Consider the following 17,377-nt stretch of genomic DNA (forward strand, 5'->3'; position numbering starts at 1 on the left):
TTATAAAATCCTATTTGCTCTTTACTGAAAGAGAACAAAAGTTTTAAGGCTGTACAAATTATTGGCACTAAAATGATTTTAATGAAAAAGATTGTTTCTTATAGAACAAATACTGCACACCACTATTAAACATATAAAACAACTTCTGCTTAGCTCTGTAATTGTGGATTTTTGTTTTGCTTTAAGTTTGATTTAAATAGAAAAAATGCAAGCATTTACAGTGCTTAAGTTCAATTCTAATATGTAAGAGAACATATAACTTTTTAAATTAAAAATATTTTTTACCTGGTACGGGCTGTCTCTCATTCCATTCACTTGTGATTAAAACCTCTAGTATTTTTATGTGGTGTTCTGTATTATCAGAGCTGCAAGAGATGGATTAGGCAGTAAGAACAAGGAGAAATACAAAAGTTTACTTAAAATTATTTTTTAAAAATTGAAAGAATATACTACAGTGCACTCACATCAGAAATAAGGTCAGAAAATTATTTAGTTAATCTTATTTTGTGTATAACTAATTCATATTTACAGTACAAAATATGGTAAAGATGATCCACATACCTTGCTATCTGGAATTTGAAAAGCAGAGGGCTGAAAATTTCAGCCAGAGACCTTGCATTCAAGAGATTTTTGCTGGAGGCTTGACAAACTCTGAGGAAATGTTTGAGCAAATACTGGAGTGTGAGCCAATACTGGGGAGGTATATTTGGAGATCTGATCAGTTTCTTCAGCAACTGAGCATATTCCTCTGAGCTCTGCACTTCTGCAAGCAAACAGATAAATGGTTCTTGAAACCAGCACAGGATCGTTGAAGTAAAATGAAACTATATGTGACTGCTTTTGAAACACCAGTTTTGCAGAAAAAAGAAATTCTGTCCCTCATTAGAGCCAAAAGATTTCTTTCTTCTTTTAAAAGAAGTGAAATGCTCAGGGAAGAGTAAAGAACAAGTATTTAAAAGTCAAATGGAAACAGATATGCATTTTGGTAAAAACCACAATGTGTTCAGAGTGTACTGGTAGAAGTCTGTCTTGTGTTTAGCGTCACACATGATTGGGTAATTCTGAGATGCACTAGATAAGTCTCACAGGTGCTGTTCTAACTTTGAAGGTTACCAGTAACAATATCCTGCCCTGAGATATATAACAGAATACTTGGCCCATGTGCTGAAAGCCTCTAAGCTGTACTTGTTTGAAATGACCACAGTAGATGACGAATCTCACAATGCATGTATTTCTCACTTCATAATCTGCAGCCCCAATGTAACACAGCTCTACATGACCTCTAATACATTTACTTTGTCAGCACTGATAAAAAGTTAAAAATTAGCTTTCTGTATACAGGTAAGTCCTTGATTTTTTCCCTGAATTCTTCTATAGTTTTTCTAGTTACTCAAATGAAGAGAACTGTGTTAACCCTTTATATTTTACATTATGTTTACCTAAATAAGGAACCAAATAATGCAGAATAATGTCTAGATCTGAACTGAAACAGATTTCATCAAAAGGGGTAAAGGTATATTTATGGCTTCTGAGACGATGCCAGGTTGTATAGAATTTTTGCTGTTCTGTGGGCGACAGCTGGACCACCAGATATGCAGAATTCTAGTAAAAACCTTTTTGTGAAATAATGTGAAATAATGCAATGATCATACCTTGAGCTACAGATATCATGTCACTGTAAACAGCTGCTGGAATGATGGGATTCGGCAGGTCCAGGATATACCTCTTGAGAGCATCTGATAAAGTGTGAACATCAAATGTCTCTAAGTCTAATGAAGATGTATCTAAAGGGAAAGAACAATATGCTTTTTAGATTTCAGAAAGTGGAAAAAAAAATACAAGCTCATAAAACCCCCAAACTCCTAACTTAGACTTTGTTCATGGGGAACAATTCATAAGAATGTAAGACACCAAGAAACACCCTTGAGCTGAAGAACACACAGAGTTCAACACCATGCCCAGTCCCTTGGCATCTGATGAACCAAATGGTTTCCATAACTGTGTGTGGCCTTCTGTCACATACAATTCAGGGCTGAACTCAGAGTAGCAGTAGTGATTTGCTGCATCTTGGCAATGTTATGGCATATCAGAATATTTTTAACAGGTCTCTGTTTTATGTGTAAATATTTTGTGTAAGAAGTAAGTACTAATCAAAGGTTTGGTCAAATGCAGCTTCTCTACAGGGAGCTGCTTCTATTATGACTGGAAGTTTGATTAACATCTTGGGAATCCAAGTCTGCAAATATTTATGTAAGTAAGTCGAAACAAATATACACGTGCAGAACTGGGTGCTTGGTGTTTTATGCAGCTGTTGGGATTTATCTTGTAAAACTTGATACCCTTCCAGGACAGTTATGACTTGGGACAAGGTTTGGGAGTGTCACAAAAAGAACTACTTCTTAGTGTTGGAGCAAAGAATATTGTCTGCAAAAATAAAAATGGGAAAATACAGAAAACCTTAGTTAGTGAAAGCAAGATTAGGGTTTATCTTATAACATGAAACTCTGGCACAGTAAAGTCCTGAGTGTATACAAAAAGATCCATATTTTGTACAAGAATTTAGAAGCATTAATGCTGATCAACCTTCTATCTAGAAAAGTCCCTGGTAAAATAATTATTGAATCCATTTGTCCAATTTAAACAAAGGGAACACGGAGGTAGAGGACTCAGATACATGGTGTGCCTACCAATACTGTGAAATAAGGCAGCCAAAGAAGGGAGTAGTGAGAAACTTAGTACTCCTCCACCTCCTTTGTTTTCCCCAACAAAAAGCTTGCAGTATGTGCTCAAATCTTATCAGACACCAAAGAATTTGCATGAGAGAAAAGGCATAATTAATGTCTCAGATGATATAAAACTTGCAGTGTGGGAATGATTTCTGCAAGAGCAATTATGTGTCAGAGAATCCACAAATTCTTAAAGAAATAGCTATTATTAGCTTTGCTGCTCACTGACTGTTTTTTGTCTCATAAGCCAAGTTAAATCATACTTCTTCAGTGTTGACCATTTCTCTGAAGCATGTCCCAAATTACTATAATGAATACATAAGTAAGAATATATTTACTCTGCAGCTCTCTGGGTGTAATATCATAAACAGACCTGAACTCCATCTGCTGAGCTGACAAGATGTAAATCAGCTTTGATTTTGGAGCTAGATAGTATTGTGTTGATGCTAACCGACAGTTATCCAATTTAAAAATGGAGAGCATTTTAACTGCGAGCAGAACAGCACACTAATGCAAGTTCACAACTTTGAGATCAAAGCTGACTTTGCTCTCTGAATTAACATTCTGCTAATGCAAAGAGATGAGGCAGAGGAAATGAGATCGGTCTCTATCCCTGCACCTGGATACTCACTGCACCAGCTCTGAGCTGCAAGATCCTAATCCTATTTTAAATAGAATTAGGAAAGAGACACTGTTACTAAAGGGAAAACTTCTGTTTCTGTTACTCAAACCGAATTACATTTTCAGTAAGAGTTTTTCATCTCAAGAGACAGATAAACCTTTCATAAAATTATAGCTCAGTTTAGAGACTTGAAAGGATTCAGATAAATTAAGAGATACAATCATATTGGTGCTACAGAAAATCTGGATTTATCTGGACTGAAGAACATAAATACAACAGTAAAAATGTGACTGCTATCATGAGGCTTCTAGCACAACATGCCTGCTTGTACACATACACTTCTTCACTCCTATCACAATCAGTATAGGACAGGATGCTCTTTTGTTTTGAAAAAACAGACAACTCAGAGTATCATCTCTTATTCACTTTGTTAATGTTTGCAATTATTAAAAATGAAGAGACGAAATCACTGTGTGAGTTTGCTTTCTTTGTCCCTTTGGCAACAAGGCATGTAACCATTTTCATTTTCTACCCCTTGTAGTTTTGCACTCTTTTAGGCAAGTGGAAGCTCACACCGCATATAGCACCCCAGTGTGCCAAGTCGTGGTCAAACTCTCCTCCTACTCACATACTGAAACAGTGCTGCCATGCCAGTATATTCTGGCCCAAAGAAGAAATTAAGCATGCCAAAAAAGAAGAGGAAATATATTTCAGCAAACTTGAACGGGTACATGGTGTTGGTGGTGTAGTCGCATTTTACTGTCTGAGAACTCAGCCTACAATATTAATTCAATTGTCACTTTTGCTTCAGTATCACTCTGTAGCAGGTAATGGACTGCTGTTGACACCCTACCTACTGGATCAAAAAAATGCACCACAGAAATGTATGTAAACAACTGGCCATTTGTTTACAAAATATTAACCTGCAGCCTTTCAGGAATAACATATCTTTACCTTGATTTTGAACAAAACATCTTGTTTTTCTCTGTACAGCTAGACTGTCAGTCTTTGAACAAGCGAGATGACAAGAGATTAAAATTAATACTCTTAGAAAGGGGAAAAAAAAAAAAAGGTGCAGAGGAGCCATGAAAAAAGACAACTTGTAAAAGTGAAAAATATTCTTTGTATCAAGGGTAAAAGTTAGAACACTTTGTTATTTATATATGTCTTTTTAATAGTATATTATTGAGGACCAGCACATATGAGCGAGAGTGGTCTGACCACAAAATCTGTCTAGTGCTTAAAGGAAGAGAACTGCACTTACCACTTTCAAAAATTTGTCTTAATTCCGCTGTGCTGCTTGAACCCTGTGCTCCATACAAAGTTGAGTACTCCAGACCTTCAAAACAAAATCGATGGGACACGTTCAAGACAACATTAATATTTTGGTTGCCCTGATGCAACATATTTCTGTTTTCTTCAATAAGTGCTTGCAGTATAAATTAGCAACATTCTTTCAGCTACCACACTACAGAACCTGATTGTTTTTTAAGGCTGTAAGACACCTCTTTGTGCACCCAAGCTGCTGTGTCTGCAGAAGGAGATGGCCAAGGAAGATCAGAGATGCCAGTAGTCCCACGTATTCTGTACAACTGTCTGCTGGCCAGGACTAGGAAACAGATTCGCACTGGTATCAGAGAAAATATCTGTATATATCACAAAATGTGTCTAATAATTCACCTGAATTATTAGAAAAGGCATCAGTAAAGAGTTTTCACATGAAAGATACTATTTATAACTTTCCTACATCAGTGAAAATAGAGGAGACACAAGGAAAGAGACCATATGCAGGGACACAGAGCACTGATGATTTAAAACTATTAATGGTGTCTCCTGGAAGCAGCAGTTCCTTATGCAAACTGGTGCTAAATACCAGCCCTTCATATTGATATCAGCAAGCTGCTACTCTTTTAGGAAACGGGCACTCCTTCAAAGTGCCAGAGGAGCATGTTAGAACCAATGTCCCCAAGGACAGCAGCCTGTACTCATTAGAATACCGCTTCTGCTCTTGTTCCCCAGCTGAAGACCCCTAAAAGAGCAGAACTCACTGAGCTGCTCCTCACCTCACAAGGACCATGAAAGTAACATCAGAGGATGTGCCAGAAAGACAGAAATAGGGCAAAAGAAGTATGTGATTGTAAAAGAAAGAGGAAACCCTCAAAAGGATGGAGAGACATTAGCGCAGGAAAGCAGGTGAGGGAAAAAACCCATAAAAGCAACACTCTCTGGCTCATTATTGAGCAGCAATGAAGAACTGCCTCCTGAAGAATAAAAGCAGTTCTTGAAATCTTTTAATTCAATTTTATTATTTTCTTTTTTCCCTGCTTTGGGAAAAAAACATTACTTATTTCCCTGTGCGGCTGTGTATCCAACTCCATGTTATGCTGGCATTTACATAACTAGCTAAAGGTGTTTAGAAACTGGTTAGAAAAAACAAAACAATACCAAACCCTTCTCCCTTACCTTCCAATAATACTTGTATTAATTATTAAATGCCATTTGAGATAGGCTTTGTTTTTTCTCCTACAGTCCAAATAGCCTGTAATGAGCAGAAACCAGTGCAACAAACCTTGAAGGAGATTACTTTGGATGTTAAATAATGTGATGCGTTATCAGCTCTATAAAGAGGACATGCCAGCTCTGGATCCAATTCTGCAGGCTTGGTTCACATAAGCAACAAAAAGTTTGGTAGATCATTCTTCAGCCTACCTTTCTTTTCAATTGTCTCTACTATCTTGACAAGAATTGGTGGAGCAACATCAGGAGGTGCAAACTGCTCTGTAAGGTCTGGAAGTGAAAAACCTGCAAAAAAAAAAAAAAAGAACAAAAGTAAGTCAAGCTGCAGATGAATGTAATTACTTTTATGAAAATCATGACATGTAATATAATCAGCTAATTTTTAATCACAGAACAAACATCCCACTTGTCAGGCCTATATGAGAAAACCCATACTTAATCAAAAAATGGAATAAAAATGATGAAAATTGCATTTTTTAAATAGCATTTTCTTCAGGGACCTCAGTCCTAGACTCATTCTCCATATTGTCTAGGAAAAGACAACACAATAAAAGTTTGCAATCTACAGATGAGCAGAAATACAATGCAAGTAAGGAAAGAAGAAATCTTTTGGTCTGAGATACTTGTATACACTGTACACCAAGTGAAGGAGCTAAATGCCTAACTGTTTGGGAGGGCCTGATGCCCTGGGTGAAACAGACTTACAAAAGCCTGAAACAGCAGTAGAAACAAATATTTCACACTCATACGCAAGCTCAGTAACTTCTATGAATTTCAATTTTCAAGCATAATACTATTAACTACTGTTTAAGTAGTTTTACTGTTTTCTTGTTTAGTTTACTTGAAGTAAGAATTTTCTTTTCTACATGGACTGGTTAGGAATAAATAACAGTATAATTGGAAAGGGACACCACAGATTCAAACAAAATTGCACACAGGTTTTATACAAAATTAATTTTCATGCAATCAAGTTTCTTCATGGAGAGAACATTCTCTATAAAGGTATGTTCTGGCTATGTGAGGAAAGATCTATCTTTAAATACACAATTTTTGCCAAAAGAATAATTCAAAAGTTTTAGAGGGGTCCTGTTTAACACTTGGAAACAAGAATGTTTACAAAAGGTATTAAACTACTGCCAGAAACATACCTGGCATAGTTTGATGGATTATGATTGATAAACAATTCACTGAACTAGATCAGTGATAAATTAATCACTTAAGTAAAAATTGCCAGTTGCCTAAGCAATGGTGATCTCTGCTCAGTTAAACTCACCATGGACAAACAGAGAGTAATTCCTGAACACACAAGGTGCCTGTATGGATATGTATGTATATGAATTTATATGTATAAATACATCTATGCACACCCTCCACCCCTATTTTCAGAAGACTGAAACAAAATTATGATGATGATAACTAAGTAGAAAAAGAAAAAAAAACCCAGAAAACCATGATCAGAGACTTTTTAAAGAAAAACTTTGAGATAGCAAAAAAATTATAATAGATATCAACTGAGAAAGAGAGAGCAGACAACTTTGGCTGGTAATTCACACTATTTTGGATTACATAACTTCATAAAAATGCAAACAATTTTGCTGCAGTTTAACCCCAGCCAGCAACTAAGAAGGAAAATTATGATACCATAATGATAGAAATACTTTCTAACCCATTCATAACTGAGGATATTAGAAAAACTTCTGTTAGTCTTAACAGTTTAACTTGGGAGGCCCAGAAGATAACCATTCAGGAGTTTCAAAAGAGTTGCCTATTCGTATCTCTGGCCTGCTGGTGCTTTTTAATGACTTGAGGAAAGTAAGAGCAATTTCCACAGATCCAAAGAGCTCTAATACCTGATCTGCACTCTGAAAGGACAAGTAACATGCCTACCTGCTAGAGTCATTATAAGTCCTGGGCAAAATAAAGAAAAACCTAAACCTAGGCTCTTGTAATGCAACAAAAGACAGCAAACCGCACTGTAACTACGGATCAACACACCTTTTTAGAGGATATGTTCTTTCCTTACTGGCAGCTTTGTGAGCTGAAAAAGGCCAATGAGTAGACACAATAAACTCCAAAATTCTGTCAGATAGTTGACTTAGTATAACACTCTGATTAAAAGCTAAATTTAATGAGAACATGTTATATAGGTGTATTAACACAGAACAAGCTACTCAGGGAGCAAATGGACTTTTCAACTCTTTCCATCTTCAAATCACTTTCAGATTTTTCTTGTAATATCTCTTTTGCATCTGCTTCATCTGCACAAGATGGGCTCAAATGGAAAATGCTGCATTCTAAACAGTCTCTGCTGAGGCATACTGAAATACAGACCAACATATTTGTAATATTCAAATCAAACAGTTCTTTTCAACCCCAAACGATGTGTCTATTTTATTATATAGACAAACGTATTGAAATAATAAATAAAATATTAGAGAAATATCAGAAGGTATGCTGTGAAAATACTCAGATTGTGAGATACTAATAGACTCAATAGAATACTAAGGGCTTAAAATGATCTCTTACATGATAGCAGAGGAAGAACAGGTTTTAAGAAAATAGTTTACATATTTTTACCTACGAAAGTAACTTTCTGGTCCCTTAGGGAGCTTGTTACACTAAATTTCTCCCTCTTTCATAACATCAACAAAATTGCATCATCTCTGAACAAAGATGCTCATCTCCTAACTCCAGATGGAGGCAGCATGCAGCTACAGGCAGCAGCCTAAACTGAAACAGAGGAAAGAGACGAAGAAGGATAGAGACAGAGGATGGAAGTCAAAACTGACAGACAGTTGAACTTTATCAAGGGACGGCTTGGCAGTTCAGGTTACTGAGCAGCACAGTGCTTTCTTCCATTAACCAAATTGTGCCTTGAAATGATGGCAAGGGATCAACAAATACCTATCAACAAGGTGTATTTAGAAAAAGAATTCCAACTACCACTGTTGTAGGCTTTCTACATGAGGGAGGGAGTCCAAGGAAAGCAAAGAGGAGAATCCAGTGTCAGGGGAAGATGTCAGTTCAGGAAGAAGCTCCTTGCAAGGTGAAGACAATACAGAAAACAGTTTGTCCATAGGACATTAGGTTTGGGGTGGTGTAGACTCTACCTAAATTACCTAAGCAGAGACAGCCTCTTCCTGCAGCCTTTTTGATGTTCCATGCTTTTTGTCTTAACTTTAAGCAGAGCTTTAGCTAAAAAGCAGGTTTGTATCATAAACTGTTACAAGTATCTTTGTTGTATAGCATTAATCAATCAATAATTTTCTTACTTAAAGTGAAAGCATTTTGGAAGCTATGCATTTCCCTTTATACTTGCACAAAATCTGTAATATATCTATAAAACATATATGCAAAGAAAATGCCACATTGCTTAAGATGAAAAGTTTCCAAAATTTCTCTGCTAGCCTATAATATGCATTTCAGGAGTTCAGGGGATTTCTCTTCCTCTCTTTAGCCCATTCCTTTCCAAAACCGTAAACTTATATAGCCAAAGACATTGCTGAACTTTTAGATATGACATGAGAATTCAAGAGAATGACAATCTATTCCATAAATACATATTCTGTAAAATACTTGTGTATTTGACTGAAAACTCAGGATATTCACCTCTCTTTAAAGCTCTACAGCAGAAAGACACAAACAGCAGAGAGAGACACAATGGCAAGTTCAATACCAGCAGTTATCAGCAACACAGAAGTTATAGAAGAAAATATCTAAATCACAAAGTTACATTACTCAGCAATGTAGAAGAAAAACATTCACTTTGTTAACATGTTGAAGATAGCATGAACAAATTAAAATCATTTAACCTCCCACCTGTTCTAGGATTTCCTACTCATTGTGTCACCTTCGATATAATTAATACATAACATCACACTGATTTTTGCTTCAAATTTCCCAACTTCTGCATAAAAGAGAAAATTATGTTCATTTAAAGGCGAAAGGCTTCACAAGATACACATAGTCAGAAACCCAAAAAACTTAACAATACTCAAAGAACTGAAGCCACTATATTACATTTATAGAGAAGACAGTCCAATTTGGGAAGAGTGCACTTCAGTTTCAAAATGCTGAGAGGAAATCTCGGAAGCTAAACTCAAGAAAACTACACCTAATTTCTGGAAAAAAGTATTTTTTTACTACAAAAGCCAGAATACAAGTTATGATTAAAGAAGTCATGACTCTAGATTAGGTGTACCAGGAGAAAACCCAGGATGCATGTTAATAGTTGCAATAGGAAAGAAAAACTTTTAATATAGGTCAGTTTTAGTAAAAGACAACTGGAAAAAAACTCACATGCAACCTGCATTTAATATGTGATTTCAAAGTAGTCTTTTTCTTTGAAGGAAACCTGTAGGGCAACAAAGATTTGAAGAACCAAATCCAGTCTAAAGGATTTGAGCAACTTTGTAGATCCCTTTGCTAAAATCCAATATCAGTTTTTCATGTAAAGCAGTATTTTCCCCCAAATGCCTCTGGGGTGTTTTTTTGGGGTGGGTTTTTTTTTTTTTTTCCCCCCTTTAATCCCAGGGTCTCCAAAATATAATGGTTCTCAAAACTGTCTTCTCTGTCTTCTTTCTAGGTCTAGTAGAGGGTCTCCAGATAGTAAGGAAGCTTCTGATGACACTTGATAAAAGCTGGATTTTCCACCTGCTCTATTTTTGCCTTGCCACAGTGAGAACCAGTGAGATGAACCACAAATCAAGGGTTCTCTCCAATCTGCGAACTGTTCTCCCTGTTACAGACAGGACTGAACAGCTCAAAGGCGACGGCAATGTGTGGGAGATGAGAGCATACCTTACATTCAAGGGTTGCCAGCACAGCTACAAAGTGCAAGATGAAACCAGCACACAGCTGCACCTTTTGGAAGGGTTCTCAGTAAAAAGATATAGAGTTAGTACCTGGCAATGACAAATGGAAATTTAAAGCTGCAATTGGGCTTCAGAAGCTTCTGAGACATATCTTTCATTACTGCTAGAAGAAGAATGAAATTGAAAAACATATATAATAAAACTCCTTAGAATGTACAGTACCTACCATGAAAGGGAGTTTAATTTCTAAATATTTACAGGAACTATATACTAACTCTACTTGAATTTAACTTTGAGTTAACATTACTTCGTGAATGTTCTTGTTTTTCCAGAAATAGCATTAAAGTTTGTGCACACATTTTGCTTTTGATGACAACACAGTGCTATATAAAAGTCTACTATTTGAGAGCTCAGATCTGAAGACGTTCATAAAATTTATGGTGCGTGCATATATACTCCTTATGCATGCAATTGTATCCACTAACAGAATGATTTTTTATAGCTTTACACACGTCCTTGTTTGAAAGTCATACAATAACTCCAGACATGAAAAGTTTTACCAGTACTTAAATCAGCGATATTAAATGTATTAATTAATGAAGAAGAAGAAATGCAAAGGTAAGGATCATGGTCAAGCAGGTTGGGTTAATTCTCCAACAAGATTAGCCAGCAAACTGTAAAGAAATGATGGCTGCTCAAGCACCTAAAATAATTCAGCCAGTGGCACCATCAGTATAATGCATTACCAGCTGTGGACAGTGGAGGTTTCCTACATAGTTCAACACCCACCCTTGCTATTGAAAATTCTGGGAATCACAGGAGCTCACTTTCTTTATTGAAATGCTATTATTTCAATAAAGAACTAAATCATATTATTACTCTACTAGGTATAGGAAATGGAATTCAAACAATGTTCCACTATTATCACCCATCTTCCTTGAAACAGAATCCGAATTTCAGTAAGGATCCATAATGTCTGAATTCAACAGCTCACCAGTATACAATGTTGAATTCCAGTGAAAATGTGTTGAAAATTAGGGTAGTTTGGCAATTCTGCAGGGCCTTTCAGGCAGTGGTATGTATTGAGCTGTCCCTCCAGGGTGCTGGCTGCTAGTGACTCCCATATCAGAGACAGCAGAGCTTGAGGAGATTGTGCTGGGAACACACCAAAAGCCACGCTGGCGGAAACACGAGTTCAGACCCTGGAAAAGTGGACAGCACTAGGAGGCACATCATCACACAGATGATGGCACAGCCTGAAGCTTCTCATGGTCCTGCGATGGCAGATGGCACAGATGCTGAGCCTCAGCCATTGCAGCCCTCTCAGCACCTGCTGTAATCAGCTGAAGAAGAAAAGGCCACATGAGCCTCACAATAAAGCAGAGTGAAAGGAGCCTTACTGACAAAAAGCTCTTAACTCTTAGTGAGAGGGAATTCTTTGATCCACTGTATGTTTCGTAACAGTAGTGAGTTCCTGCAAAAAGTTTCAGTACAACATTATGAAAAGACTGAAAAATCCCCTAAACTCTAACTCTGGAGAAATTTTCCATAGAGATCTGTGCTTTGGGTTCAGTGTCAGAATAACACAAAAGATAAGTCTGGTATTACAATTAAATACCAAAAAGCAACTCAATCTGAGATTTGAAGAGCTCAACCTTGCCTTGACATTTGCATTTTCAGATAACCTAACGGTATTTACCAAAAGAACAATGTTCAGAACTGTCCAACTGCCATTAGCAAAAGGTTTTAACTAAGCAAAGATGAAAGACAAAAAGGTGAGAGTGAAGAGAAAGTCAGTGTTACTGTGTGTCCCAAATACATCAAGGACTGCAATAGAAAGTAAATTCAGCTGCAACTGTTGGTAGAGAATACCTCTTCTGAGCCCCTACTGAGATAGTTTGACTATAGTTAAATGCTACTAGAGGCTGAAAGCACCATTTAAAGTGTCAGGTGGAAAAGCTGTTCAGGGCTTAACCACTTTCTCCAGTACTGGTTTCATTAGAAAGATTTTTAAAACACAAAACTAATCATGGAAATATATGAAAGAGATTTAAGCTTCCATGAATTCGACACATCATTACAAGTGGCTTGGTAAGTCTGCCAGCTATAATTTGTCTCTTACTTTTGTGAGATGTCATCAGACAGGCAGGTTGCAGACTCAGAATATCACAGAAACCTTGCAGTAGAGAAGACTAGATTCAAGAGAACTGAAGACAGGTGCAGTGTATTGCAGCACCAGAGAAAGAAATGGTCATGCCCAGCAACACTATGAGCCTTCAGGCTCAGAAGAAGTCCATTTATATGGAGGCAAAGAAATGTCTAAGACTCAGGATTGACTGTGATATGAATGACCCCAGAGCTATGAAGAGAAACACAGAAATGATGCCTGCTGGTGACTTTAAATTAGTGGGGTACAGCTGAAAAGCTGAATGAAAATAAAACCATTTTATAATCCTTGACTATCATGTACCCAGGACAGTCTTCTTCTTCCACTGGCCAACAGGTGTTGGGTATGAACTAGAGGACAAAGTGGAAACTTGATTTACATGTTCCCTGTTAACAGAACACTGAAGATTTTAGCCAGGAAATACAGATCTGTACTGAGAAAATAGTATACTACATCTGCTGTCATTCCTCTTTTTACTCTGTCTTCAATTGAAGAACACCTGAGTAAAGCAGAACTGAATAAAGCTTTTCAAGGGCATCTCAGTGGCAACATTTAACTCTCACAGCAAAATTGTATTCTGGCAATACACTTTCAGACTTCATATATCTTTGTAAAGCAATCATAGTTCTGCTGTGATCCTACATAAGTAACACCAAGTGACAACAACTTATCCAAGGGGCTTATTCCAAAAGGATGACAAGAGCAGTTCTCATGAGCATGATCTACCAACTCATCAGTCTCAGTTTACTCCCAAAACAAAGCCAACATCTCCAGATTCCTCCGTGTAAGGGAGGTAGTAACAACTTAGCCCATAGACTTGAACAAAAAAAAGTGCAAACCGACTTTTATAGAAAAATGTACAAAATTTGCCATAATATTGTGGCACTTAACAGAATAAGGCAGTCATTTTTTGCAGAACAAACACATGTATATTAAGACCGGGCCATTTACAGTCCAACCCACTAAATCTAGGAGGGTCAGAATAAAAACTGAATGCTACTTTATTTTATCCTAGTTACACATAGTATGTCAAAAAGACATAGTTACCTGCGTAAATCACTGCTGTAACTGAAATCAATAAAATACTTTGCCTAGATACTTCCCAGGGTTACCAGCACACATGCAACTAATGCTCTGGTTGACAAAGTATCATGTGCCTGGTGACTATGCAGAGAATTCTGGGGGGCCAGGAGAACTAATTCCTCTCTTCATCCCAGTTTATAAAGTTGTGCCAGCTGCACTCTCAGGGCTAAAAAGAACAAGGGGCAACTATGTGAAAAGGGGTGAAACAAGCCCTGGTAAATACAGATTACTACAAGAAAATAATCCATAAAGAATAGATGGCAGGAATAGGCAGAGAAAAGCTCTGATTTGATATTGAAAGTCTTACTTAATAAGATATACCAATTCTCTGAAAGAAATACAGGATCTTTTTACCCTTCTCTGTCACAAAAACAAATACTTGTCCTAGAGCTGCTGCATTAATCAACTACGAATTCCTCTAAGACAAAGCAAAATGAAAGTAGGGAGAGAAAGAACAAAGAGATTGTATCTGGCTTGAGGAAAGTTTAGTTGCAGAGATAAGCAGAAAATCAAAACCACAAAGCAACATAGTATAGAGAACTATATTCCTTTATACCAGTTTAATACTTTTAATAGTAGCTGATAATCATGTTTCACACTTATTAATTTAATATTTCATAAAGCCCTGTCTCTATCATCAGTTGAAAGGGAAGTGATAATGTCTGTACTGGGAAGGAATTCTGTACATAATATTCTATCAGATTAAACTTCAATAACTTTATGAATTATGAGCTGTCAAGACACTTTTCTCATCTGCTACAGAACATGCTTCTTAGAAATAGAAGCTGTAATTAAGACAACAGATGTTCTTTGTTGGCTTCATCTGAAGCATGGATAATTTTTAAAAAACAGCCTGTAGTTATGACGGTATTCTGCTTCCCTCTACGGGTGAGCTTTTGCAATACTCTTTTTCCAAACAGAATTGAATTTAATGGCTGCAACTATTTACAACTATTACTAGCATGATTAGAAAACATGAGCAGTACTATTCTGAGGAAAAAAACCCCATTAACTAAGTAAAATGTTCTGGCATGAAGTACACTGCATTATAATGCCATACATAATGCAGAGTTCTGCAAAAGAATCTCCCTTCCCCAAAAAGCAAGGAAAAGATGCGAAAACCACCTGCTTATTCAACTCTTCTTTCAAGGATCTGTGAGATAAACAGAAAGAATAAAATAAGAAACAAGCAAGAATGTACTAAAAGACGTCTTTCTGCTTCTAAGTAGAAGGGGCACTTGAAAACCTGAGGAGATCAGAGTGTGGGTCAGGATAGGCATAGCTGGACCTGAAACCCAAGCAGGCTAGCATTGCTTGGGTTTGACACTGCTGGCTTCCAGGAGAGGCAGATCTCATCTCCCTCATGTGGTCTGGAGCATTGGCACAGCTTGAGGCTTCTCATGCTTTTCTCAGGCGTGGCAGACTGGCAAGTAATTATTTCTTACCCTTCACTCTCAGAGATTGCCCCAAGCCCTGTGTGACATGCAAAAGCACAGCAGTAGTAGTGTTCTCACATTCCCTACGAGCATCACTTTAAATGGAAGGACAGGTTAATGTCTCTAAATAGAACAAGCCAGCATGGATTTCACTGCATGATTCCAATGACAGAGGAAAAAATATTTTATTAAGCCAACACCTGTTTTTCATGTCTCTTGACATCTGCAGGTTCCCTGCTAGCAGTTTTCAGTTTTCATCATTAGCAGATGAGAGGTAGCTGTGATGTAGGCAGGTACCAAATCACTGCATCGTCATATGCAAGCAGATGATTACAGATGACAGAAAGGAACAGGACAGGATCAACCAAGTAGCTGAACCAATAAAGTGCAAAACTGCCTTTTTCATGAAGTGAGGCTTGTTATAGTCCCTCCTCTTCCTTCAGGATTGCTCTTCCAGGACTAGAAAAGACTGAGATCTGCAAGAATTTGAGTAATTCAGCCTGCTCATTTCTTCTCAGAGACACAAAATGACAATTTCAGCTTCTGGCAGTGGTTTGACATGAAACCATACATCATATCAAGAAGGGAAATACATAACAGTGAATAATCAAGTGTAGTGTGGATAGTGCTGGCGTGAGGACAAACAGCACATTCCACTGGCAGCTGCATCTTGTGACTTACTTATCAAGTTCCTGGTGCTTCAGTGTTATTATTGCCATAAAACATCCAGATTTTAGTAGTGGTACATAGAAGTCCTTATTAGACAAAATTTTGATAGTTCTCTAAATAAAACCTCCCTTTCTGGTATTATGATTAACTAAGCATTCCCTTAGAACTGTTGCCAGCTGCCTTCCCACAAACTACCTCATCATTCCTATGGATATTTATGCCATGATTTCTATTAACTTCTGCACTCTAGACTTTTTTTTTTTTTTCATAAAGCAAGAGTGAAAATTCACTAAAAATATAATTTATTGTAAAGTGACTAGATGTAAGTTAATATATTTATATGGTACCTTTGCTACAGTCACTCTATAAGGAATGAGCAGCAAAGCTCCCTCTGATGCCTGCTATACTACACAGACACATTAACAAAACTGTATTGTAAAAGCATCAACATCACCCCAAGTTCAAGCACTCAAAACTTAAGACCACAAAGAAATAAGGCTGCATGTGCAATTTCAGTTCATGCTTTCATCTCTTTTCATATAATGGCAGAGAATTTTCCTCATGAAATTACACTGCCCATTTCAGCGCACAAAGACCAGAGCTCACAAGGGATAAGACTCAGCTGACAAACTGAGTAATTTAGTATCTGGAATATTATCTAGACTGTAGATAATACTCAAGGACACATGGTCATGCAGTAGGCTTATATACTCCTGTTTATTTTCCTCTTCAAACTTGAATTTTTCTCTCATCTCATCTCAGAATGGCTTCCCATGTAAAAGTACTTTCGTCCACAATTTGTTCTTGAGTTCTTCCTAGCAACTTGAAGAGGAAATACCTATTTGTTTTTTTCTGGAAACATTTGACACACAGGAGAGAGGTAGTTGCCTATCTTTTAAGGGAAGAAATGCTGAGGTCCATCTCAAGAGGCACTTGAAAATTTTAGTTCTGGCCAACCAGTGGAAAGTCATTGTGAGATTATTTGAACAGCCTCTATCAGATGAAACTTCATAGATAGAGCAAGTTCATGTGCTGAAACCATTTTACTTTAAAAAGTAGTAACATGTATTTTCTTCTGGGTAGTCTGGTGCTATCCTGCAAAGATTACTAACCTCAATTCCCTTTTCAAATATAAATGGTGATGGTTAGAAACAACACTCCATCTGCCCTTTGTTACCAAGACAGGACTGTGGATGAAGCTTCACTGTGAGACACCACGGTCACCGGAACACTGTTGAGAATGACCTGTTCCATCTCTAAAGGATCCTCATTCCTTATTGCTGTTTCCTTTTTTCCAGTAACATAAAGCTTCTTATGCAAGGCCATCACTGGTTTGTGATAGT

General features: G+C 37.2%; 1 protein-coding gene across 1 annotated transcript in view; it reads right to left on the reverse strand.

Annotated features, from left to right (window-relative positions):
• PIK3R1 (phosphoinositide-3-kinase regulatory subunit 1) overlaps nt 1-17,377 on the reverse strand; it is a 60,083-nt gene that overhangs the window by 20,814 nt on the left and 21,892 nt on the right. Inside the window, exons 3-7 of the mRNA XM_040089762.2 lie at nt 6,058-6,150; nt 4,613-4,687; nt 1,653-1,784; nt 562-763; nt 286-365 (exon numbers count right to left, since the gene is read on the reverse strand). Of these exons, the coding sequence (XP_039945696.1) occupies nt 286-365; nt 562-763; nt 1,653-1,784; nt 4,613-4,687; nt 6,058-6,150 (582 nt within the window). The remainder of the gene's footprint in view (nt 1-285; nt 366-561; nt 764-1,652; nt 1,785-4,612; nt 4,688-6,057; nt 6,151-17,377) is intronic.

Source organism: Hirundo rustica, chromosome Z (genome assembly GCF_015227805.2).
Source record: "Hirundo rustica isolate bHirRus1 chromosome Z, bHirRus1.pri.v3, whole genome shotgun sequence".
In the NCBI taxonomy this organism is placed as follows: domain Eukaryota; kingdom Metazoa; phylum Chordata; class Aves; order Passeriformes; family Hirundinidae; genus Hirundo; species Hirundo rustica.